This window comes from Anastrepha obliqua, chromosome 2 (assembly GCF_027943255.1).
Source record: "Anastrepha obliqua isolate idAnaObli1 chromosome 2, idAnaObli1_1.0, whole genome shotgun sequence".
Classification (NCBI taxonomy): domain Eukaryota; kingdom Metazoa; phylum Arthropoda; class Insecta; order Diptera; family Tephritidae; genus Anastrepha; species Anastrepha obliqua.
Window position 1 is genome coordinate 6,864,419 of NC_072893.1, and position 26,698 is coordinate 6,891,116.

Here is a 26,698-nt window from a genome sequence, read left to right on the forward strand (position 1 = left end):
TTGTGAATATACGCTGGACGGGTCGTTTTTGGCAGTCAAATGGCAGAATGCCATGGATATCTGTCAGCAGAGAAACTCAATAAATCATAGGATTAAAAATGAAAAAAGGAAAAAAAAACGTATACAATATTTTCGAATATTAAATTGTTTTTCGACAACAAAAAAGATGTTACTGGCCATGCCTCAATTTGTTTGTCTCATATAAAACATATGGTAATGTATTTTATAATAGTGTGCAATTGCAATTATAGGTATATACCCGAAATTATACAAAATTATAAAAGCAAATATTGACTATTTTCTTATAAATATATATATATATTTTTTTATTTTAATTATTTTATTATTATTTATTATACAAAATTATAAAAGCAAATATTGACTATTTTCTTATAAATATATATATATTTTTTTTTTTTTTTTATTTTAATTATTTTTTTATAAAAGTATAGTTCATTCTATAGCAAAGGCCGTATAAATCCAAGTTTCAAGCTTTGTGCAAAATTTATAACGATTCAAAAAAATTGTATCAAAATTTCAAACTTTTTAATTAGAATTTGGAAACAAAAATCTTAGATAGGTGTAAATATCTCAAATACAAAAATATACAAAAATCTTAAACGCAGTTTTATAGCCTATTAAATTTTAGTATATAATAATAAAGTGCCAGTTTTAAGTGACCCAAAGTTCTCGTTGATTTTTTATAATTTTTTCACTGACGGTATCTCGCATTTCTCCATACGAGTACAACGAATGCACGACATTTGTCAACTATTCACCATTCATTTATAAAGTAATTTTCCATATAGAAGCTTAGGAAGAAAAAATCAAAAATGAAGGGGTTTTTGGAACACTTAAAGTAAAATTTTATCAGACTAAAATTTTATATATGATTACTATTATATATAAGGTTGGCCAACAAGTCTTGCGGTATTTCCGCAAGCTTGTCTTTGAAAGCACGTAGTTCTAGTTGTATTCGTCGCATCAGTTTACGCTAGAGCTTTTTGGAAAGCTCTTTTCACGTGCTAACACGTGTTTGATTAATTGTTGTTTGCTTTTAGTCGTTCGTGAGTTATAGCGTCGCAAACATGGAGCAAAATAAAGAGAAAATACGGCATATTTTACAGTACTACTACGATAAAGGCAAAAATGCATCTCATGCTGCCAATAAAATTTGTGCAGTTTATGGACCGATACAGTTTCCATTTCCACCGCACAACGATGGTTTCAACGTTTTCGTTCTGGTGCAGAGGTGATCGAAGATGCGCCACGGTCCGGAAGGCCTGTCGTCGAAAATCGCGATAAAATCACTGAATTGATCGAAAGAGACCGGCATAGTAGCAGCCGTAGCATCGGCCAAGAGCTGGGCATGAGTCATCAAACCGTTATAAACCATTTGAAGAAGCTTGGATTCAAAAAGAAGCTCTATGTATGGGTGCCACACGACTTGACGCAAAAAAACATTTTTGCCCATATGGATGCATGCGAATCGCTTCTGAATCGCAACAAAATCGACCCGTTTTTGAAGCGGGTGGTGACTGGCGATGAAAAGTGGGTCACTTACGACAACGTGAAGCGCAAACGGTCGTGGTCGAAAAGCGATGAAGCTGCCCAGACGGTGGCCAAGCCTGGATTGACGGCCAGGAAGGTTCTTCTGTGTGTTTGGTGGGATTGGCAGGGAACCATCCACTATGAGCTGCTCCCCTCTGGCCAAACGCTCAATTCGGACCTGTACTGCCAACAACTGGACCGCTTGAATGCAGCACTCATGCAGAAGAGGCCATCTTTGATCAACAGAGGCCGAATTGTCTTCCATCAGGACAACGCTAGGCCACACACATCTTTGGTGACGCGCCAGAAGCTCCGGGAGCTCGGATAGGAGGTTCTTTTGCATCCACCGTATAGTCCGGATCTCGCACCAAGTGATTACCTCCTATTTCTGTCCATGGCGAACGAGCTTGGTAGTCGGAAGATGTCCACAAGAGAGTCCTGTGAAAATTTGCTCTCCGAGTTTTTTGACAATAGGGAAGCGAGCTTCTATAAGAGGGGCATTATGAAGTTGGCATCTCGTTGGGAACTCATCATCGAACAAAACGGCGCATATTTGACTTAAATCGCATTATTATAACCAATTTTATGAACAATTGAAAATTCAATAAAAATACCGCAAGACTTTTTTGACAACGACTGCATGCGAAAAAAATTTCAGAAATTCTAGCTAAAAACCCTGGAGCTGTGGTACGAAGTTTGTGAAATTTTTAAAATTTTTATTTTATATACATTTTTTAATTTGGATTTATATGGTTTTTGTTAGATATTAATCATCTGATGAATTACATCATAGGCAAGAGACGGTTAACACAATCTCGTGAGTGGTCATAGTTTGGTTTTTGGGTTTTCTTAACCCCTCAATCTTAATACCTCATCTGTATCCTCTGTTTTTACTGTTCTCCCTTTTTCGCTGAAGGGTTAGATTAATGTAAACAAATAAGAAACATAAAAAAATAAAGGGCATTCTAAAACAAAAAAAAACCTAATAAATTAAATTGTCAAATCTGGTCTGGGTTTCACATTTTTGCTCAACTTAAATTTGAAATGTTTCTTTTTTTTAACTTTAGAATATACAATTTCTTCTTTCACACCAAAGAATATAAAGAGTTTGCTTGGTATAAGGATGGCACTATTATCCCTCCGTTGGACACCTTCTATAAAACCTTCGATTGGGCACGCGGGTTTCGCCTTTTTTTTCGTCCTATTCGAGAATCCTTTATATCCACAAATCGAATGCAACTTTAATTTTAGGAAGCTACCTGGAAGCTCAAGTTGTTAGCTATAATAGAAATACGTTAAATTCACGTCCAAAGTCGAAAAAGCCAGTCTGGCCAGACTCGGGAGCTGAACGAAGGCTTATACTTGCCCTAACTACAATTAACTTGTCCACTATAATTTTTTTCCAATACACCACGTTGCAAAATTATAAACATTATTATAAATTATTTTTCCATAAAAATATAGCTCATACTACAAAAAAAACCATATAACGCAAAATTTAAAACTTTGTAGAAAATGTTTCGAAATTTCATCAAAACTTTCCACTTTTTAACCAGCATTTTTAGAATTTTTATGGGTGTGCAGCTTATAGAGAGTTTCAAGTAATTACAAAATACGATTTTATTGGACTTTTTTTTTTTTTTGTTGAAGGCCCTACACTTTCTTTTCCCATATACAAAAAATTCGAGTAAACATCTGAACGAAAAAAATTGTTAAAAATTAACGGTATTGCGATGTCATTTGTCACTTACACTTTATCATAGTAAAATTCAATGGACTACAAAACTGCCATACACAGAAAGTTATAAAAAATCTTGTTAAAAAATTTTTAGAAATTTTAAAAATTAAGGCAGATTTTTATCATTGGTTTATGCCGACAAACCAGCAACTCTGGAAGCATTGGAAACCAATATCCAAGCCACGATTGACAGCATACGGCTAGATTTATTGGAAAAAGTAGTAAAAAATTGGTCTGCTGGAATGTACTATGTAACTTGTAGCCGCGACAGACATGTAGCGGATATCACATTCAAAAAATAAATGCCATGAAATTATCTATCAAACTATTATAAAAAAATATCAATAATATTTCTCTTTTGTATTGTCATTTTAAGTTCTCAAGTTCATAAAAAAACACCCGTTAATATAAAATATTAAAAGTGTGTACATAAGTATTTGAGCAACTGTAAAAGCAGACGAACGTTGTCGCAGCAGTACACACAATCACACTCCCACATCTAAGTGCAAGGGTGTCCGCCTGCCAGATTCGTTTACTTGGTCAAAATATTGTCGTTCCACGAAAGCACTACTCCATAATGCACTCAAGTGAAGCCATATTATTTAAAATAAATCGAATTATAATACAAAAGCATCAAAAGTTGCGCCATATGAAGTGGCAGTAACAAGGCGGAAAGTAGCGACAATTCTGCGAAATTCTTTTTGCGGTTTCTTTGTATATAAAAATAAAACATGAATAAAAATGGTCTGACGAGCTCAACAATAGGGTGAGATAATATGAGTATAATAGCTGGAATATTTAATTTATTGATCAAAAGGCAAAGGCAATTCGTTTTCACAAGATTTATTGTGCAGTGCAAATTAGTACAGCTAAATTCTGCTAAAAAACCGTGCGTTCATTTAATGCTCCACTAGAGGCACTTAATCAGATTCATTCGATAAGCACAATTTTCTTTTCAAATTTAAGGCATACAATTTCCGCCCAATCTTCTTCTCCAATTGTTATTCGTTCAATGTCTTGATTTTCCCTTACAATTGAAAGACTTAAAGCCTTAAGCAGCCTCTGAAGGTAAATGATCAGGTAAACCTGAAAATGAGACCGAACTGCCAAAAATAAAAGTTTGATTTTTTAAAAAATATTTTTTGCAAATTAAACAAAAGTTAAAAAAGTTTAGTGTACTTATAGATTGTTCACAGTTTTGTTCAGTTTTGGAACTATCCACCACTAGGCTACTCAATTTCTGAGTGATCGTAGTACCAGTACAAGAGACGTCGACCGTTTTGGTTGTTCAATACGGAACACCAAATCAGAAATGGGCGATAAAATCTGCGGCATGATTTTGAAGATGCTATAGGCTTATCAATGTATCAGGGATTTCACTTCTGCATAAGTGTCTGTCTCCCAACAGACGCGTCCCCAGGCGTCGGATCGGGAAAGGCTTGGCATCATGCAGGATAAGTGGGAAATAAAATACCACGCGCGGACTAAAACAGAAAAACAACGACCTACTTACCTAAAACACAATAAACTAACGAATCATAAAACAATCAGCCTCGAATAACAAACCAATTCGATCGTCGACGAAATTTGGCTACCGTATAAGGATGACGCCCTAGGCTCCAACTAGAAGTTAAGAGGAACTTATATATATATTCACTTGCACAAAGACGAACCCAAGAGCCACAGCCCAGGTGAGCCAGGAGGCATTTATTCGACTTCACCGACGAGAATCAGAACCAAACACGACTGCAACTACTGGGTCGGTTAGTACAGAAACAGGCATTAAACGCCTTTCAGCGAGAGTCTTGTCACACTTTTCCAAACTCCCGACTCCCCGAATGCTGTTATCGGAGACCAACTACTCATGGCAGATGAAGAGCTCCAGCTGCCTCGTGAGACCCGCGTAACTTTGGCTCAACTACGGTCTGGATATTGTAGTAGGTTAAATTCCTACTTATCTAGAATTGATCCCGACATACTAAATATATGCTCGGCAAGCGAAGGCATCCGGCACGATACTAACCATCTACTCAAATGCCCTCTCAAACCCACTCACTTAACTCCCCTCTCCCACTGGACCCAACCCGTGGAAGCAGTATGTTTCCTGGGCCTACCATTAGATGAGTTAAACGATGGCGATCGGTGACTAACAAGCACTAGCAGAGCCTAGTGTACTGCTACAACAACAACGCACCGTGAAACGAACGTTCCCACGACAGTCGGTTCTAAGTTACCGGAACGACTTGGATTTACATTCAGCCAAGGACTGCCACTTCAGTAGCATTCCTCGTACAACTTATCTCTTACCAGGACTTAGGATACAAATTGTTCCCTCATCAAGCTTCTTCTTTAAATGTAGCTCTTTGCAACTTGGTGGTGGGTGGTAAAATATTGTGGTCGATTGACGAAGCCAATAAAAAAATCACTTATTATTTTGAGGGTTTATTAGAGGGCATCAAAAAAATGTAGTAACGTTGAATGAAGTATAGCGAATGTGGCGCTATGGCGCGAAGAAGGTTGAGGCATCTCGGCCAATTCCAGTCAGAAGGAAGGTACCTCCGCTCAGCCCAATCCAGCTCTATCTTAAGTTAGATAAGCGAACTGGGTGGGTTTGGATGAAGTATTGTGATGAGTAGAAGGCACAAACAACCATGAGGTCGAAGTGCAACCTCAAATTTATTCTATTCTTTTCTAAGAATAGCGAACTTAGATTAGATTCTTTATGAGGTTTGGTCTTTTGTGCGAGCTAAAGAAACTATATTTAAATATAAAACCATCTTTGCCGAAAATACTGTTCTCAATTCCATGTTTACAGGCGTATTAGCCATCATTGTATGCCTGAGGAGTTGGAATCAAATAATATCGCTGCACAAGCACATCGGATACGGCACAGACGCCTTTTATTTCCATATATTCATTTTGTCCATTTCCAATATTGTTTTTAATCAAAAACTATTTACTAACCGTTTTTTGCTTCCAACTGCCCACATAGCGCGGCAGTCGCACTCGACTATCGGACACGACCATTGGGCCAAATTTGAATTTGTTTAATTTATAAATTGCTAAAACGATTAACACACTTGGATGCCAATATTTCACAATAATTTGTTTGAATGTTAACAATAGTAATTGATTTGATTGCACTTTTCTTTAGCAGATTCACACTACTTTTATTTTTTTTTTTAGTACCGAACACAAAGACCTTAGTTTTAGCCGGTTATGCAAAGACTGAAATGCCTCCGAACAATACCCGCCATTATAAATCAATTTCAAAACGCTAACAAACTCAACAACCCCCAAAGTAGATGGCCTCAAAGGCATAGGGTGGGTCACTGGGGCCATCACTGGAAAGTACATATCGATGCAGATCGATGAGGTTTGTTGACGAGACAAATTGTACAGTACAACGGCATGTTTAACACACCCTGCCTACACAATTGACAACAACAACAATAACAACAAGAACATCGTCAACGTGGAGGAGTAAGTAGCAACACGCGAGCCCCGTACCAAAACGGAAATACATTTTTAGTGCGGAAACAACGTACACCCCGCGCTAGTAAGAGTAAGTGAGTGAGTGTGTGTGTTTGCATGAGTATCGATGAAACTAACATCTAGTAGTTGCTGGAAATAAAAAGTTGCCAGGTTTATATATGAAAATAAAAATATTTAGTTAGTACATAATTGACTACAGATTCTAGTAAATGGAAGTGAAGTAAAAAGGTTAAAGTAGAGGTGGGATCAGAGTGTTCTAGAGCAACCATAGAAATTCTATCCCTGTGCTTTACACATACGACTACTACGCAGGCCGACATATGAAAATATTTAGTAGGTACGTGCATGGGTACAGTGAGCGAAATTTGCTTAACCGCGATGAGAGAACGAGAAAAAAAAACTGTTTATGTGTCCACTCTTAAAATTGTTGTTAATTTTATAAAGCAAGTTAGTAAATAATCAGCAGTGAGTACAAATATTAGGCAAAAAAGAAGATAACTGTATCAGAATACTAAAATGTGCATAATACAGTCTGTGCCAGAAGAAAAGAACCGGTTTTTTACTTGTAACTTCAAGATAGTATACCATATTTCGTTCTGCTTTTAGCTGCATAATAGTCCTACTCAAGAGCTATGACGCCAGTGCTAACTCAGGTTAGTGTCGGTTGAAACTTTCCCGTAAACGAAACCAAACAAAAATGAGTGAGAAGTACACTTAGCCTTTTGAGGTAGTATTTTTATGCACGCATTCGAAAGGGCCGAAATTATCATATGCCACGGCTGCAAAAGTGATTAAAAAATCAAAAAATTTTGTTGTGATGTGGAATCAGCCGTATAAGGTGTACAAAAATATGTTGAAGACTTTTCCGAGCGCGACTTGAAGCGAGCGACGACAAAAAAGCAGGATAGAGTGATCGTCCAACTTTTTAAGACTGTACGTTGATAATTATTTTATGTTATTATTTTCAGGTCTCACTTAATAATGGGAATAAACAAGTTTGTAAATGATGTTGAAAAGGGGAAAATTAAAATTTTGAAGGAAAATGGTGTTCCAAACAGAGAAATCGGCTTTTAATAAATCGATCGGAAAAAGTTATATGAAAATTAGGTGAGCAATATGCCATTTCTTCCAAAAAAATGTGAGAGGAATACAAAAATATCCCGACGCAATGTCATTTAAGAAGCCACTAGAGATCGGCTTAGTACATCACAAACAGTGAAAAAAATTACTTTTTAAGTGGCGGGTCCCAAACCCAGCGCACAAACCAGCTATCCTGGAATGATTCGCCTTCTCACGTTAGCATGTTAGCTCACTCCCAAACGGGTGTTCGGAAGCTACCCAAAGGATACGTGGGCTAATCCCGGACGTTGTGAGCTGCTTGAACCATATGCAGAAGAATCGTCCTGGCCACTCCCAAGTGAATGGCGATCAGTAACTTTCCCCACTTGCGTGGACTTCTACACATGGAACCATCGGCCAAATCGCGTAAGGGGTTATCGCGCCAATTAAGAAGAAGATGGTTTCAGCTATTACTGGCATATGATCTTCTTCAAAATAACCCGCCAAAAATTAGTCGGAATTTCGGAGACGTTTCCATAATGATATGAAGAGCAATTTCTTACCACGAAAAGCTGAAATTATGCTTCCTTATGACAAAAGCTCCAGAGAAAAATTTTGAGGTTAATCTTCGATGCGGTCAAAGACAACAGCGAACCATGAACTGGACCAACTAATAAGAGGGGAAAATGCTGAACGATTCATTGAAACTTAAAGACTAAGATGACTAGACCAGTACCATGAGAATGGACCCCCGCTAAAACATTTGCAACGAAAGCAAGAGACAGACCAAGATCAAGATGGATTGACGAACTACAAGACGACAAGAAGCAACTCAAGGTCAACAACCGGAAGAAATCAACCAAAGATCGAGGCAAATGGAGACATTTTGTGCAGCAGGTCAAAGCTCACACAGAAGTGTACAATGCATTCTGAAAAACATATTGAGATGTTAGGTGATGTGCTCATTGACTATTTGGAAGCGAACGCAGATACTGGGTTAATATTTCCTCAGTATTTACGTTTCCAGGAAGCCAAAAGGGTTCTATTCTTTCCGATCGATCAACCAGGGGTGACTGCCCAGCCAGAAGCACAGACATAATTCCCAATGAAAATGTTTGGGCATAATTGCAAGGGCTGTGTATCTAAATGCTGGCCAGTATTCAACGATACAAGAACTAAAAACATCAATCACGCGGGCGTGGCTGGATCTGATTACTGCGGAAATTAACTGACTGGATAGAATTTTCCAAACTATAAATGTGAGTGGAAGTTTAACAAAATATTAAAAGTACAATAAACGCATATTTTTTATCTAAACTTGCATATGTATTTCAATTTTAATTTGTTTTATCAATAATTTTTAATTTTAATATTTTTAGTTATTTCTGTTTTAAATAAAAATACATTGGCTAAATTTATATCGCAGTTACTTCTATTATTATTAAATTCTTTCAGAATGATGTGAAGCAATGTGCGGCTAAGCAAATTCCGCTCACTGTATGCACTCTTAATGGAAGTGAACGCCTGAAGGAATTAACTACGCAAAAACGCGTAAATGGTACACCTACCACTCGGATCCACTTACTGATGAAAAAGTGCTGTTGAGCAAATAAACAACTCGCAGTCATCTACGCGTACACACACACATATGTACGTATGTACATACATAATTATTGCAGTGTAATGAGGCGCAAGAAGCAGTGATGTATGTACGATTCTCTACTATTTACTATCTTTTTAGAGCAGTAGGTCACTCAACGGCCCAAGCTCAAAGTAATCTACGCACAACTAACTGCTGGCGCTTCTTGCCAAGTATTTATTTATTGTATTGAATGATTTTGCGCATCAGAAAATGTTTCGCGACAGTTAATTTGCTACTCATAGATACACCTGCACCCACCCATGCCGCATTGAGGCCGGCGGCGGCGCTTCATACAATTGAGCAGTGCGTGTTTTGCCTTGGACCAAGCCCATTCAATTTTTTTTGTAGTTTTCTGGCTAGATTTCGACAACAAATATAAAAATGTGTAACAACAAAAAAATATATATATAATATATATAAAAATACATACACGTCATGGAAGGTTATGTGGGACACTGACTAATGCTAAGAATCAAAACAAACAGAAAATCTTGCACGGCATCAACAATGCCCGAATTGAACGGAAACATCAATAAAATACTATTTTCAAACTTTTCGCCCACATGCCGTGTGAGGTGGAACGGGAGAAAGAAAGCATGTGTAAGCTGCCTGGTGGTCATGTATGGCTTATTTTTGGACAATTACCCCAGTATACGAATTCGATATTTTGAAGCGTAATTGCTGTGCGTGGCACCACTTTTTCCTATTCATAAATAGCTCCTTAATAGGTACTTGCAGCAACCTTAAAAAAAGTTTTTAAATAAAGTATGCAAAAATAACCACAAGTCCTTGTTTATGCTGTTTAAAAAATGCATGAAGATGCTTATTAACAAAATTTCATTACATGAAAACGTGCCTTTACTTTGGGGAGCATAGAGCCTCGAAAGGACTCTTCTATCGTGCATGGTTATGTGCTGTTGTTTTTGCACCGTCCCATGAGATGTCGCGTAGCATCGACCTTCTCCAAGTCTCTTTCGGTCGACCGCGATCTCTGCTCCCTTACGGGTTTCTCGTCATTCTTGTGATGCTATCTGTGCCTCTGTGCTATTTTTTGGAGTTCGCAACTCTCAAAGAAATCATTGTAGGCTTAAATTGAAAACTTTGTACAGTTTTACTTACTCGGGTAGTATCATTGCTCAGCGTACATACAAAATTACGAATTCTTAAGTCAAATGTACTATCAGTACTCTTGTATGGATCGGAAACCTGGCTCACAAGCAATGGGATTGAAAACAAAATTCAAAGCTGTGTGAACAGATGTTTACGCAGGATATTGAAGATCTGGTGGCTTAACACCATAAGTAACGACGATCTATACGAGAGGTGCAAAATCCAGCTGGTCGATCGGAACCGTTGAACGATGGTTTCGTGAATTTAGATACGGTCGTACGGGCACTGAGGACGCAGCGCGTTCAGGACGTCCAAATGAAGCAGTTGTTCCAGAAAACATCAAAAAAATCCATAGTATCATTCTGAATGATCGTAAAGTGAAAGTGCGCGAGTTAGCAGAGGCCGTAAGCATATCGAAAGGAACGATTTTGCACGAACATTTGGGTGTGAAAAAGCTAGTCGGAAGATGGGTGCGGCGTTTTCACACAATCAACCAAAAACAACAACGAATAATGGATTCTGAGCATTGTTTGGAGCTGTTTCGTCGCAATCCAAGCGAGTTTTTGCGTCGATTCATAACAATGGACGAAACATGGATCCACCACTACACGCCACAGTCGAATAAACAGTCGGCAGAGCCGACCTAAACGTCCAAAGACGCAACAATCGGCTCGAAAGGTCTTGGCCAGCATTTTTTGGGATGCTTGCGGTGTAATCTTCATCGACTATCTTGAAAAGGGTAAAACGGTCACTGGCGAGTATTATGCCAGCTTGTTGGGCCGTTTGAACGACGAAACCAAGAAAAAGCGGCCTCATTTAGCAAAGAAAAAAGTGTTGTTCCACCAAGACAATGCACCGGTTCACAAATCAACGATTGTCATGGCAAAATTGCACGAATTGCTTCACCATCCACGGTATTCTCCAGATTTGGCCCCCACTGACTATTGGCTGTTTCCAAACTTGAAGAGATGGCTTCAGGGAAAGAGATTTCGATCAAATGAAGAAGTTGAATGGGAAACAGACGCGTTTTTTGAAGGACTTTCTATCGATCATTTTTCGAAAGGCATCAAAATGTTAGAAGACCGTTGGGAAAAGTGTATCGCCCTAGAAGGGACCTATGTTGAAGAATAAAATGAATTTTAGTTGAAAAAATTGTTTTTACCCTCTCACCTTATGAACTTATTGGACCATGTACCTAGCATATCTATTAAATTTAACGGGAGAACGAAAAGAACGACGGTTTTGGAAAACCATTTTGAAATCTAAAGCATATTTATCAGTGGCATACAGACATTATATTCGCAACGTGAAAAACATATTTCAAGGGCCTCCGTTGAAAAATAACAAAATATTTATCAATTATTATTTTTATTTTTCAATCATTAAGTACCTTAGGCCGCGTACTTATCAGCCGACCCACGTATTTGATGCATTCCATAAATAACAGATATTAAAATTAGAAAGAAAGCAATGACGTCAGATTAAGTGACGTTGCACAAATAAGCCAGCATAGAAAATGAAAGTTTAAAAATATTTATTACGACTGCGGAGAACCTCTAATCAATATGAAAAACCTCAGCTATAAATATAAAAGTGGACTATAAATTTAGCCCCTACCACCTCTGTGCACCCTTCTCCCATTGCATCGGTCACCAAATAATTTTTATGTGAATTATTGTAATAAATCTACTAATTTGACAGTGTAACTACCACCGCAACCAAACCTAATCTATGTTTTAAATTATTCGCCCAAATTATATAAAATCTAAAACTAAAGGAGACACACTCAAAAGCCAACTGAAAAGCCAATCGAAAACACTAACTAATTTTACAAATTTCTGGTACAGACAATGGACAACGAGCAAACAAAACTGTTCAAATGTTGAGTGCGTTAATACCCACTTCGTCCCCTTACCGCCATGCTAAACATACGATACGAGAGTTACTCACTCATAAAGTGGGTGGACGTGGGTTATTATTTGACTCATTACAATTGCTTAAGTATTGACTTTAGGATTATAAATACAAAAAAAGCTTAAATGAGACTGGGTTGTTGACAGTGGAATTTGAATGTTCGTTAGGCACTTAAAAGCCGCCAATTACTTCAACAAAATAAAGGTATTGAATAATATCTCCATGAATATTGAATATGTGGCTATTTGCGTTATTTTGTAATCATATTTTTCACTAATTAATTATTTCACCATTTTTACTAGTCAATCTGTGCATGCCTACCTGACCTGTGGGCACAGGAACCATTCAGTTTTTATTGTTAATTTCTGCCAAACGAGTTTTTTCAGTTGTTTACAGTTTCTGGCAAACAAAAAATTTGATTTTTGAGTATTTTAAAAGCGCTACTACAGAGTATTCAACTACAGCCTTTGTTGGTAGTTTTGAGCGAGCTCTTCTTCCAAATTTGTGGTGTGCGTCTTAATGCCTTTCCACAAAGGGTCCCAGCTTTATGCCACTCCGAACAGAAGATTGTTTTCTATGAGGAGCCTTTTCATGGCCGAAATACATTCCGAATCTTGCCATTGGCTACCGAGCGGGACAGCCTATCACCGATGATGATATATTACTAGGTTTGGTCTTCAGCTATGGTCAAAAATGAAATTGAGCAAGTAAACTCTGCAGAATTCTGCACGCTCATTTCACACGTATTCACACAATCGGCCTCAATTAGTCGTTCAGATGGCAACGAAGTAACATAAACGAAAGTACATCACCAACACAATCTCAGTTTTTCCGTAAAAACCGCTGTCAAGACCTCGGTTATGCCAGCTAATCAGCCGATTCTTTCAAATTCGCTGAGAGCCAGTTAACGATCTGACGGGGCTAACGTAACTGCGGTCACGAAGTAGTTTGTTTACGAAAAAATAAGATTTTGTTAGTGATATAAGAAAAAACTAACCAAAGACAACAATTCGTTGCCATCTGAACAACAACTGATTAAACGAGTGTGTGAATATAAGTGAAATGTTCATGCAGAATTGGGCTGTCGAAGCCTCTTTGACGTAGCAGCCCATGTTGTTCGCATAATTGTGTTTTTCATCATAGTTATTTGCCAAACCTGGTAAATCTATCATCCTTGACACCTTCTGAATTTTTTCACCATGGTAATCATGCTCCATTCAGCTACGGCGACCAGTCAGTATTAGGTTGTTAAAATGAAAGGATTTTTTATGAAATTTTTTCCTTTTTTTTTGAAGATACATTTATGGAAATCTTTAATAACTCAGCGAAGTTTTAACCTAATTAGATCTCTAAGGTATCCAGTTTTTTGAAAATTCACTCATTTACGTTCCAATTTTTTCAGAAAATATTATTAGTTTGTTTCTGTTAATAGAATTTAAAAAAAAATGTATGTAGACCACTTAAGTTTAAACTCTACTATCATCAGAGGTGATTTTTTTGGGAAAGTATATTTAAAAGCTCCTTTTATTTACAAAAAACACCAATTTCTGGAGGTACTTTCAAATCGGTCCAGCTAACGTAAATCTTAATATTTGTTGGAAATATTTTGGCGGATAATTAATTCTTTTGATATTTCGGAGCAGTTTGAGAAAAAGCAAATGGCAGCTAATGTCCATCTTTTACACACAAAACTATCCTATAACCAAACCAGCTGTTCACCAATCCGCCAATCCGTTCAACAACCGTCTGTCACACTACAATTTTAATCAGAATTAACTGCGCCCGTAATCCTGATTAACGCCGTCGTCTGTCTGGGCTATAACATTTAAAATATTGCCATTGCGTTCAGTCAAATTTTACAGTTGTTATAAAATAAACAATTAGATGCCCGGAATGTTGAGTAATGTAATATACAGATAACATCAATTCAGGGTTGCTAAGTAGATTTTCACCGCATTTTTGTTGATTTTTTATATTTCGAACATCGGTTTTAGCTTTTCGAGCCCATGCGTTTAAAAGTAAATGGTATATTGAAATAAAATTTGTTCTTTAATTTTGCAAACTCGTTTACGAAGAGAAGCCATTTAATGTTTTTTCAAAGCTGCAATGAACTAACGTACGCTTAAGATCGCTGAAAAAATGTCCAGAGCAGTAGAAAGCTGCCTGTAGTTTGTTGCTTATGTGGCTGCCACAAAACTTATTTGTATGACTAAAACTTTAAATTTAGCTTGCAATAATCTAAAGTGCGTATTGGGGTATCTGGAGAACTTCGGACGCCTTTTGCAGATCATGCAAAGAAATCTTTAGTAATTCTTTAATGGTGTAATTTTGGTACAATTATATTTAATATGGAACATAAATTAAATTTCATTTACTTCAAATCCATCTGCTCGTATGACTTGAAAGCAAATCACGATAATATTTTCACGCTTTGCATTTAAAGCAACACTAATGAAAACCATTTAATACATACCGATTTGCGCGACATTTTGATATGTGGCTCCTCCGCTCTGGTCAGCACAAATCAACTCAGTTCAGTTCAGTAGAGAAATAATCTGTAATTAAATTAAATTAAACATTTTTTTAGTAAGATTTCATAAGATAATGAACTGTTGAAGTGCTGTATATAACAATTAAATTAATAATTTGTGATTTCATGTTTTAAATAGGTACTATTAATTGGGGTTCAAATTGGCAGACATGTGAATCATACAGCCTCTGTTGCCGAATTCCTACTCTCACATTCCCGCAAAAGTCTACTGCACGCTCTACTCATCCATACGCAAGTTGCCTAAGTAAACCGAATACGGTACTGGGTTGGGCTGAGTGTAGGTCCCTTTCTTCTGGCTGTACCAGGCCGAGATGTAAGAAAACTTATAAAATTCAGTTGTATCATAAATTCGACATAAATTGTAAGTAAACTGTAAATGGTAAGAAATTCCAAAATTTTTTTTTTTTTTTTGTTTTTTTTTTTTTTTTTTTTTGAATTCTTCACATGGAATTCACGATAAGGCCGAATTGTGCTTGTATGTTCTCTATAGACCACAAAGTGGGAAAAAACGTTAACTTTGTTCACGAAAAATTCACGAAAAGCCTGATTATGTTTATAAAACGATTCAACAATTCACCATTCCTCGCAATCGGATAAAAGAGAATAGGAATAAGAATATTGCTTGAGGTATACTTAAATAAATAATACAATATTAAAATAGTTATTATGCAACTAAAGTAAAGCAAAAAATGATATACGAAAGCAACTGATTTTGATGCACAGCCATTTCATGGGGGCCCAAGAGAAGTACGTTGAATGCTGTAATGAGTCATTAAGTTTACAACAAACTTCTAATCACTAGCTTCTGTTTCGTTTTGTTGTAATGATGCCGCTTTTTTATTTACACTACTCAAACGAGTTTGTTTACTGAGCGTATTTGAAATTCAAAATGGTTTCAAACGGAATAGTGACTCATGGGCAAAAAATATAATATTTGCTCAGTATGGAGATTACTTATGCTTATATGGCAGCTAATTGGAAAAATTACGTATGCATGCTGTATAAAAATATTTAATTGAATTGAATAAAACATAAGGAGTTTTTTATATTACAAGGTGGCGCAAAAATTAATCATCAATCTTAGTTTTTGAATAACACTGTGGTACAAAAAAAAAAGTTGCAAAAAAACTTTGGATCGGACATGATGAGGGTTGTAGCTTATGAAAAACTGAAAATAATGGTATAGTTGAAATTTCCAATACACCCCCAAAATCTCATTTTATGGCCATAAAACCGTTTTTCAGTAGGTTGATATGAACAATCACTCCTAACTTCGCCAATTTCCATCCGATTTCGAATTTGCTTTTTTAGTTCGAAAGAACAAAAACAAGCCTTTTTGACAGTGTGTTAACATTTTTTCTGAAATGACAACTGACGAGACTGTAGACGGAAGTATTTGGAATTTTTTTATTTTTTCTCTATTTTTTCGACTTTGACATAATTTTTACGATATTATCCGATATTGAGGATTTTTTTTAGTACACTACTGTTATAGTAAATTTAATTTTGCGTCGAATGAGCTATATTTGACTGTAATTGAATTAAAATTAATAGAGTTGTGTGGGTTTTAAGATTTTTTCTTTTTTTACTACGAGATTTGGTATGCGTTTCGAAGCATGAAAATAATAACAAGTGTCATTATAAACGCATAATATTTATTGGAGTATTGTGCAGTGCAGCACTGTACGGTATGGTACGGTGCAGTATACAACGGCACTGGTTCCAAACTTAAAAATGCATTGGAGACGGCCCTTTGGAGTTTAGTATGGTACGGTACATTTGTCATTTCTTCATCAGTTTTGAATACTTCTCTGTAAGAAATTCGATCATCATCATTCATCTGAAGTCGTCATCAACTAAATTCCATTGTTTAAATCGAGAAGCGAGCGTTTCAGATTGTCTTCCCGATAGAAGTATGTAAATCACGAGAAAGATCCTGAAAATCTGAATTTGATACAATGTCTCGTTCTGAAAACTTAGAACCAGACGGAAAGTACTCTTCATCATCAGGTTTATTGTTATCAGTTTGATCATCATCAGCAATGAGTTGAACTTCCTTCAGTTCATGACCTGCAGTTGAGTCAATCATATCGTCCAAGACTACGGGGTTCTTAACAGTTGCAACATCAGCATACTTTATGTGCTTTCGAGTTTTATAATGATGACCGTTTACGTCCGTTTTACAAAAATAACAATCATCTGGTTTATGATAAGGCTGATGATGCCATATCATCGGAGAATATTGAGAAATTTGACTTTTCTGGCAACGTTTTGATTTATATCTTTTGAATTTCAATGTAACAAACAATAAAACTTTGACGTTTTAATAAGGTTAAATTATAATAACAAACTTCTTTTGTTAATCAATGTACAGTGTGAACTTTGGCACACTTGGGAGCTTTTCCATATTTCTATTGAAAAAAATGTGCTATAATATGTCAGATATTTTCGTAAGTTCTAACCAGTTCTGTTGTATGCAGTACAGTGTACTCTTATGTATTCATATATACTCCAATAAATATTACGTATCTATAATAACGCATCAAAACACGTCCTTATTCCCATTTAGCGTAAGCTATACCAACATTCCAAATTAGTAAAAAAAAAAAAAACAAAAAATCTTAAAACTCGCACAACTCTACTAATTTTAATTCAATTACAGTCAAATATAGCTCATTTGACGCAAAATTAAATTTACTATAACAGTAGTGTACTAAAAAAAATCCTCAATATCGGATAATATCGTAAAAATTATGTCAAAGTCGAAAAAATAGAGAAAAAATAAAAAAATTCCAAATACTTCCGTCTACAGTCTCGTCAGTTGTCATTTCAGAAAAAATGTTAACATACTGTCAAAAAGGCTTGTTTTTGTTCTTTCGAACTAAAAAAGCAAATTCGAAATCGGATGGAAATTGGCGAAGTTAGGAGTGATTGTTCATATCAACCTACTGAAAAACGGTTTTATGGCCATAAAATGAGATTTTGGGGGTGTATTGGAAATTTCAACTATACCATTATTTTCAGTTTTTCATAAGCTACAACCCTCATCATGTCCGATCCAAAGTTTTTTTGCAACTTTTTTTTTTGTACCACAGTGTAATTGTTTTGTACTAAATAAAAAAACAAAAATTGTGATGGATATCTTTATTTTGACCTTTACGCGCTCCATTGCTTTACCCGCACGATGTACAGAATGAAGAGGTGTGGCCAACAGCGGACCGTTAACTGCCTCTGCAACAATTTTGAAGGAATCAGTTGATTTGTGGCCGGTTAAGGTAGCGGTTGGTTTACGAAAAAAACTGAGATCGTATTGGTGATATACGAAAAAAAAGCCGCAACTCATCATACACTTCGTTGTTCTCTGAACATCACTGATTGTACGAGTATGTAAATACGTGTGAAATGAGCGCGCAGAATTCTGCTGCCGAATACCCGATGACATGGCAGCCGAAGTTACTCTCACAATTTGGTTTCGGATGGCCAACCCTGTTAATCTATCATCCTTGTGTCTGTGAATGGATGGAGGGAATTGAGAGAGATGGATAGAATAAGGTGGCGCTGATCGTTGTACCGCTACTTTGCTCTCCGTGAATTTAACAGAATCGCCGTATGTGTGACGTTGCACGTGTGTTGTTTGTGTAATTTCTTCTTTTTACATTCTTGCTCGCATTTTCACTTCTCTCATACAACTGCACAGATGTGACGTCACACACACAGAGGTCTCCGCTCCTTAGGAATCGGACTGCTAAGCTGGGCTCTAAGCTACCGTGGGGATCGGCAGGTTGCGGATAGCCGGAAAGCCTGTAGAAGCAGGCCAGTTCCGAAATAAGTTTAAACGAATAAGCAACCACCGGAGGTTGTGGTATAAAAGCCAGCATAAATCTGATGAAATTCTTGTGACAGTGGCGAGAAGACACCGCCTCTTAGATATAGGTGCCTCCCTCATCATGTGTAGGCATGATGAGTAATACAAAAAGGCGCGACGGCTCTCCATAATGGACGGCTTCCTCATTAGCGTCTGTTCACCATGTTAGGTGAGACTGTTAAACCATTAACAACGACATTAAGGTCTTTATTATGGTATACTGGAAAATGTTTGGACATACTACCTCGAGCTGACGACTGCGCTATTCTGTTTTCTTAGTATGCGGAGTGGTATCCAGCAGAAACGGCATTCAAGCTAATGGTGCAGTTGCCCTCGCCCCATTAAAATTATGGCAAATCTCTAGGAACGCTCCATATTCCGTCGCCATTAAGTGTCGGTGTCGGTGTAGATCTAGATGTAATATTCCTAGTTAATACTCTCTCTCTCTCTGAACTTAAGCTCCCATAAGGAGCCTTTGCCAACCCTAGCATGGCCTCCCTGCACGCAAAGATAACCATGGAATCGTCGATGGTGACTACGCATCGGAATATATATAACGACTTAGAAGTTGGGGTCCATACAACATGAATACTAATACAAACAAAACAAAACTACAAACTACGGAAGAGGCTGAAGTAACAGCGACAATGGCACCACAGGTGCACGAAGTAATACTTCCAACAGCTATTGCAGATGGCAGCGGTGAACTCAAAGCGGGCAATTGTTAACGCCGCTGCAACCTTAGCAAAACGAACCGCGTTGAAATCTTGAGGAATACCCCGATTACAACGAACGAGCAAGCAAGAACAAAAAAGGGAGGTGGTTAAATCTAAGAAGAACCACAAAGGTTCTACGCAGAGTACTCTCAAACGAGACGAAAAGAAAGCGGAAAATAGGGCCGCCAAAAGCAATCGAAGACGGAGAAGACCACCACGAAAGGAAGCTGTCGTAATCAAAAGCGCTGGTAGCATCTCATATGCCGAGATTGTGAAGCGCGTTAAGACAGAGCCATGCCTTAAGGAGCTTAGTAATAACATACAAAGATTCAAAAAAAACTGCCAAAGGAGAGTCACTGCTGCTGCTGGAAAAATCATGCGACTCAAATACCTCGAAAGTTCATGAAGCTGTTAAGGCGCGGCCCTAGGAGAAACTGTAGATTTCAGGGCGCTTACGGAGCTGAGGCAAGTGGAAATTCGTGAGCTTAATGAAATCACCATACTTGCTATACTTAGTGAACCCTATAAATATGTACAAAAAAAGTCAACAAAAATAATCGAAATTGACGGGCATGCTGGTAGTCGGAGCAACGCCCAGGATCTAAGATCGACCATAAAACAGTTTTAAACCAAAAACCAAACCAAAACCAAAAATTTTACTCAAAGCGTACACATTCACGTAAAAGTTTATATAGTTTATGATTAATGTTGTTGTAGTTTGTATCATTCTAATATAACTTGTAGAATTTGCCAATCGAAATGTTTAAAGAACAATAAGCGCAAGTGAAACAGTATAATTTTTTTAAATAATCATTTTAATTCGTTTGATCTGCCAAGCACTTGGGTATCGAAAAATATACATTTTCATATTTACTAATTGGCGCAAATCAGATCACCTAATAAACATACAAAATCGCAGGTGCCATTACACTGTGTCCAAAAAGTGTGGAATGACGCAGCAGCAGCAGGGAAAGGTAAACGAACGCTGCTGCGACAAGTGAAATCTCAAGAAATAAGAAACAGACAAGTTTTCGTTTTCTTTACGTTCGAGCTATTATATTTACACAAGCGCGCATACATGGCCCCACCAGTACAGCTGCTGGACTGGCCATGCAAGTTAAGTGAATTTCACCTAAACCAAGCAAGCAGGACGGACGTTTTCGTTTTATTTATACGCAACTATTATTAAGAAATCGTAGGCATATTAAAGATATTGACCGCATTGTAATGATGACGATGCCAATGCCGATGATGATGATGATGCTGATGGTTATGATGATGACGTTGTTGGTGGCGATAGTAATGACGGCAGTACACTTCCAAATCAAGCTGCGAAGGGGTAAACGTAACCAATGAAGAGGAAATGGAAATGCACGGTTTGCTGCTGAATACTGACGAGTTAAAACCAGCTTTTTGGATAGCGGAATATGAACGAGTTCATATATTCGTGTGTATGTTCGCATATTTGGTCATTACTTGGTCACTTTTATATGGTTGAATGATGATGGCATAAATGAATTATTGTGCGGAATGTCGGAAGTACATTTACGTTGGTGACATGGCACAGACATAAGCGTCAAACCACAAATTTCTACTATAAACACGAAATGCGGCTGCCACATGGCTATTATAGACTACGCTGCTGTTGCTGTTTTGTTTATTTTTTCACTCTTAGGTCTCTTGCGTCAGTGGACACGCTAAATAACATGGCTGCGATAGCCAGCCAACGTGGCTGAAGAAAATTGAAAGCTGTTTTGTTTGTACGAATGTGAATTTCGGCATTCATTTGCACTTACCAAACGGCCAACCAGCTAACAGATTACCGAAGCAATAATTTTATGAAAATTGAGAATCGGCTGCAAAAGGTGGCAGGCATTACAATAAACAAAATCAAAAGGAACAGACTCTTCGCCTAGACAAGTATTGCTCATAAACTTGAACTGCAGGTAGCGTTGCAATGGTTGGGTAGAGGAAATGAAACACCCACGGGCAGCGAAAAAGCGCAAATTGATTAATGTTTGAAAAATATGCAACTCATTTTCCCATTTAACCTAAACATTTACATTTTTATTTTGCATTATGATGCATTTGCATCTGCTTGGGCTCTTAAATACACAAACTCACGCATACACGAATAATCTTAAGTTATGTGTTTTTCTAAACACAAAAAAAAAAATCATTATAAACATAAATTTTCAAAGCGCAAAATTCACCTTGAACTTGATTATATTTGTGTACACATTTTCACATTTCGAGGGTATTTCAGCGAAACTCGCCATTATATCACGCGTTTTGCAAGCTGCTTTGTGGCTTGCGACAATTTTAATATGAATTTTGTGTGCAAACTGTGAGCTGTTGGGTATAATACACTTTTCTGCAGTATAATTAAGTTTTTGTGTTTGTAATGAATGAATGGCTGTGCGTTATGATGGCATTAAAAAAGTATAAGTTAACACTAAAAAAAATGTGATTGCAGCAAAATGATGAAAGATTATATGAATTTCAATAATATATTAAATGCGCGGGCCATGAACGAAAGCACTTTTAGCTATCAGCGAGATGACGGATCTTGTTTACATTGCACACAGCCTGCCTGTGTTGACACAAAAATGTTGTCCAAACTCTGCTAAAATGAAGATAAAACCAACAAAAAAAGTTAATAGAGACAAATAAAAAAACCGTAAAACAAAATATTTTTTCGCTGCAAACCTAAATATTTTACCTAAACCTTAATTTGCTTAAAGACACACAAAGCATATTCTGCATTGGCGCAGTGCTGACGTCGACTTTTAGTGATGAAACACGCTATCGAGCCATGTCGGGTCGATTTTGGATAAGTAGGATATTTAAGTTGCTACAATAGGCAGACCGTACGTAATTGCGCTAAAGTTACGCGGGTCTTACGAGACAGCTCGAAGTTTTGCGACTGCCATGGGTGGTGGTTGAACCCCGATAACGGCGTTCTATGGTCGGGAGATTAGGAAGGTCGTTAGAGTCTCCCGATGAATGCCATTTAGCGTCTGTCCGGTCCAATAGTTGTAGGTTCGTTTTGTCTTTTATCTCGTCAGAATAGTTGAAGATATGTCTCCTGACGTACCTGTGAGGGAACATATAGTATGTCGGCTTTAGCTGATGTCTGCAGGGATGTTACCGTCGGTAAGCGTTACCTTCGGTAACAACCAAGTAAAAAATGCCTGCTGAACATTTTCATGTGTTGAGGGTGTTGTAGGTGGGACATCAGGAGGCATCCCTCAGGCTCTAGCAGATGTCTGCAGGGGTGATACTTTGGCACCCAAGTAGAACTCTCTTGCTGAGCATTTTATTGTGCTCCTTAGCCGGAACCATGGACGCCTCGTTGTGTTGGAGGTGGGGCATTAGGAAGCATTCCGTGGCTGTCCTGATTGCACTATTTTGACAGGGCTGAAGGTTTTTCCACTGTATATCACTGGTACCAGGCGAGCAGACAGGCGTAGCGTAATTTGGTACCGACCGGCTGATTGCTTTAAATGTCGGCAGCAATATTTCTTTGTCCCAAGTGCTACCGACTAACGATTTAATGATCTTTTTGCGGTTTTGAACCTTAGTGACAATTGCGGTTCTATGCGCCTAGAAGGAGAGCAAATTGTCGAAAGTGACACTCAAAATTTTAGGGTCGTTAACGGTCGGTGGTATTGGTGTGTCACCGACTTTCATCTTTAGCAATAGAGCGCGCAAAGGTCACTACAAAGATTTCCACCACTCAACACTATTTTTTTATTTACTAAAAAAATTATTCAAAAACAAAAACGGATGATTAATTTTGCGCCACTTTGTACACATTCCCAAGTTTTACAAAATATATAGAGTATAAGACTTTTTATCGCAGAATTCGCCACTTCAGTTAAAGTATCTTTACACTGAAATACAGCTTTTCAAGTCTACACTTAAGACTCTCCCGTCAAACGTTTTATTTCAAACCGTTTTTATAAAATATTTGTCATGCCTTCCTTATGCGCATAATGACTTAAAGTCACAACGACACCATTTAACAAGCCTCGCATTCAGCATTCAAACAAGTCTGCTCATAAATTAACTCACAACAGAAATATTCAATGGACGAGCTTCCGTTATAGCTCTAACCTAAGCGGCACGATCACAAGCAAAAAAGGAAACAGAGAAATACCAACAAAATTGTTTCCGATTAAATTTGCAAAATCCAAACATAAAAAGAAAACTTAAAAGAGCTTTGAATAGCTGAGTAAGATAGCGTAAAAGGCTTGAAATCATTTGACCTACCCAGAGGCAAACAGGAAATGACGCATTCGCGCCCCCATCGCTAACAAACTATTAGACGGATTAAAATGTGTGTAAATAAACAGCGAACTCTTTTCGGTATGAAATAATAAAATACTGAGTGTGTTTAAACTATAAATGATTGAAATACTCGAATTTTCACCCTTTCTGTTGGGTGGCTAATTTTGAGTTTAAATTCGCTTGACCAAAAAATAAGCATCTGCGGAAGGGTTTTCCTTTCCTACTAAATGTATGTACATTGAAGATGTGAGTCAATGAGTCATTGACTGTTTATTGAGGCTTTTGCTTTGAACAATTCAATAGTGGTGTTAAAGACCTGGAATGTCCTGGGCAAACCCACAAAGATGCTGAACCTAAACCTTGAAGATGCTGAACGGGAGGAGTAAGCGATTGGAGGTTTGTCATTGCCTGCCGAGGAGCGGCCGCTATTAGAAATAACTTTTTCTTTATTTTGGTGTTTCACAGTAATTAAAGAAAAACTCAAGGAAACCGATAAGAGACATGATATTCCTAGATGAAAACGTTCGGCCGCATGTTGCAAACATATGCTGTCAGCCTCAAAAGTTTACTACTTCAGCATACATAAATATATTGGCGAGTTTTTACTATTTAGTTTTAATTTTTATCATAAACATTTTTTTTTTTTATTTTTTTATATTTTTCTATTTTATTTTATTTTTATTTTTTTCATTTTTAATTTTATTTTTAATTTGTTTTATATGTTTTTTTTTTTGTATTTTTTTTTGAATTTGTTTAGATCTTTTTATTTTTATTTTATTTTTTTATTTGTTTAGTTCTTTTTATTTTTTAATTTATTCTATATCCTTTTATTTTTTTTTATTTATTCAAATTTTTTAATTGTTTTATATTTTATTTAAATTATTTTATTTTTTCTTAATTTTTTTTTATTTTTAACTCTATTTTTTGTTTATTTATTTTATATTTTTTAACCTTCCGTTGGGCACCCGTGTCTGACCAGACTTTTTATTTTATTTTTTATTATTTTATTTTTTATTATTTTTTTATTTAATTTTTTATTATTTTTTATTATTTTTTATTTCTATTTTATATTAATATTATATTAATTTATTTATATTTTCCTAATGTTTTTTTATTTTTAGTTCTATTTTTTGTCTGTATTTATTTTTTTGTCTGACCTTTTATTTTTTGATATATATATTTTTTTTTGTTTATTTTTTAATTTAATTTTTTTTTTATTTTACTTTATTTAAAAAAAAATCTTTATTTTTTTCATTTATTCTATTTTTTTAAATTATTTTACATTTTTTCATTTCTTTACTCCTTTTTTTTTGTATTTTTCTTTATTTTAATTCTAATTTATATTTTTAACTGAGGGTTAGTTGGGCACCCGGGTCTGGCAAGCCTTTTTATATTTTTATATTTTTTAATTTAATTTTTTAGATCTCTTTTTTAATTGTTTTTTTTTTTTATTTTTTATTTTGTCTTTTTATTTTTTTATTTTACATCTTTTAATTTTTGTCATATTTTTTTGTTTATTTTTTTTATTTTTTGTTTATTTTATTTTTTTAATTTTTCTTTTTGTATTTCTTAGTTTTTTTTTTTAAATAAAAATATAGCTCACATTATATTATTATATTATAAGTTTCAGACTTTGCTCAAAATTTAGAAAAATTTTTAAATATTCATCAAAATTCCAAAACTGTTGGAAAATATTTGTTTATTCAGTTTTGTTTTATTCAAGTTTAATACAGCAAAATGCAAGTTTTCAGTGGCTTAAAACCGCATTGATTTTTTTTAATTTTCAAATACTCTTTATGGTCGCGAAATGGCGTTCACCACCACATTATTTCAAAACGATAAAATATTAATACAGTTGCTGTGATGCATCGCTTGTAGCTGACAAGGCAATCAGCTTCACATGTTTGTACGCAACCAATTCGCAAATTTTATACCACTTATATGTATGTATATATATACACCTGTGCTCACAATAATAGCAGCGCGACATATTGCAAAGATTCGACTATGTAATAATTTTCTAACTTTTTTTATAAAAATATAGTTTACACTACAACAAAAACCATGTAACTGAAAAAAAACACAAATTCAATAAATTTCCTTCAAATTTTTCAACTTTAAGGTAGAATTTTCAGAAAATTCTCTGGTAGGCAATTTTATAGCCTAGTGAATTTTGGTATAATAAAGTTGATTTTTGACAATTTTCTTGTAACTGCTACAACAAGAAGAACATCAACAAAGTTTTTGTTTTGCATAATTCTACATGTAAGAACAAATTTTGCATAATTCTACATGTAAGTACGAATTTCGAGGATTCGTTATATGGACGAAAAGTCCCCACTCTTAAAAAACAAAAAATTATAAAAAAACCAACACGAACTTCGAACCACTTTAAACCGGCGCGCTATTATACCAAAATTGAATGGGTTACAATACTATGTTCCCAGAAATTTTCGCAAGACTCTGACTAAAAAATGTGAAATTTTAACGTACATTTCTTTAATTTTTTTTTTTATTTTGAGCAAAGTTTGAAACTTTTAATTATAATATATGGATTTCATGCAGTATGAACCATATTTTTATAAATGAAAAAATGAAAAAAATTAAATAAACAAAAATAAATATGTAGTTAAAATTTTGCCTATATGGCGCGCTGCTGTTATTGTGCGCAAAGCTGTGTGCCAAACAGCCTGGAAATACAATTTAAATGGAAGATGTTCGCAAGTGGGTGGGAGAAGTTGCAAAAAACAAAACCGGTAACCGC

At 36.1% G+C, this 26,698-nt stretch overlaps 1 protein-coding gene across 5 annotated transcripts in view; it reads right to left on the reverse strand.

The window, feature by feature from the left end:
* The window catches only part of LOC129239609 (moesin/ezrin/radixin homolog 1), a 92,150-nt gene that overhangs the window by 14,850 nt on the left and 50,602 nt on the right, over positions 1-26,698 (reverse strand). For 3 of the 5 annotated variants that reach the window (XM_054875232.1, XM_054875233.1, XM_054875234.1), the window contains exon 2: positions 14,983-15,064. In XM_054875232.1, coding sequence (XP_054731207.1) covers positions 14,983-14,997 — 15 coding nt within the window. In that variant the 5' untranslated portion in view covers positions 14,998-15,064. Of the gene's footprint in view, positions 1-6,253; positions 6,462-14,982; positions 15,065-26,698 lie in introns of those variants that run through there. The other 2 variants (XM_054875231.1, XM_054875235.1) reach the window with 2 other exon arrangements.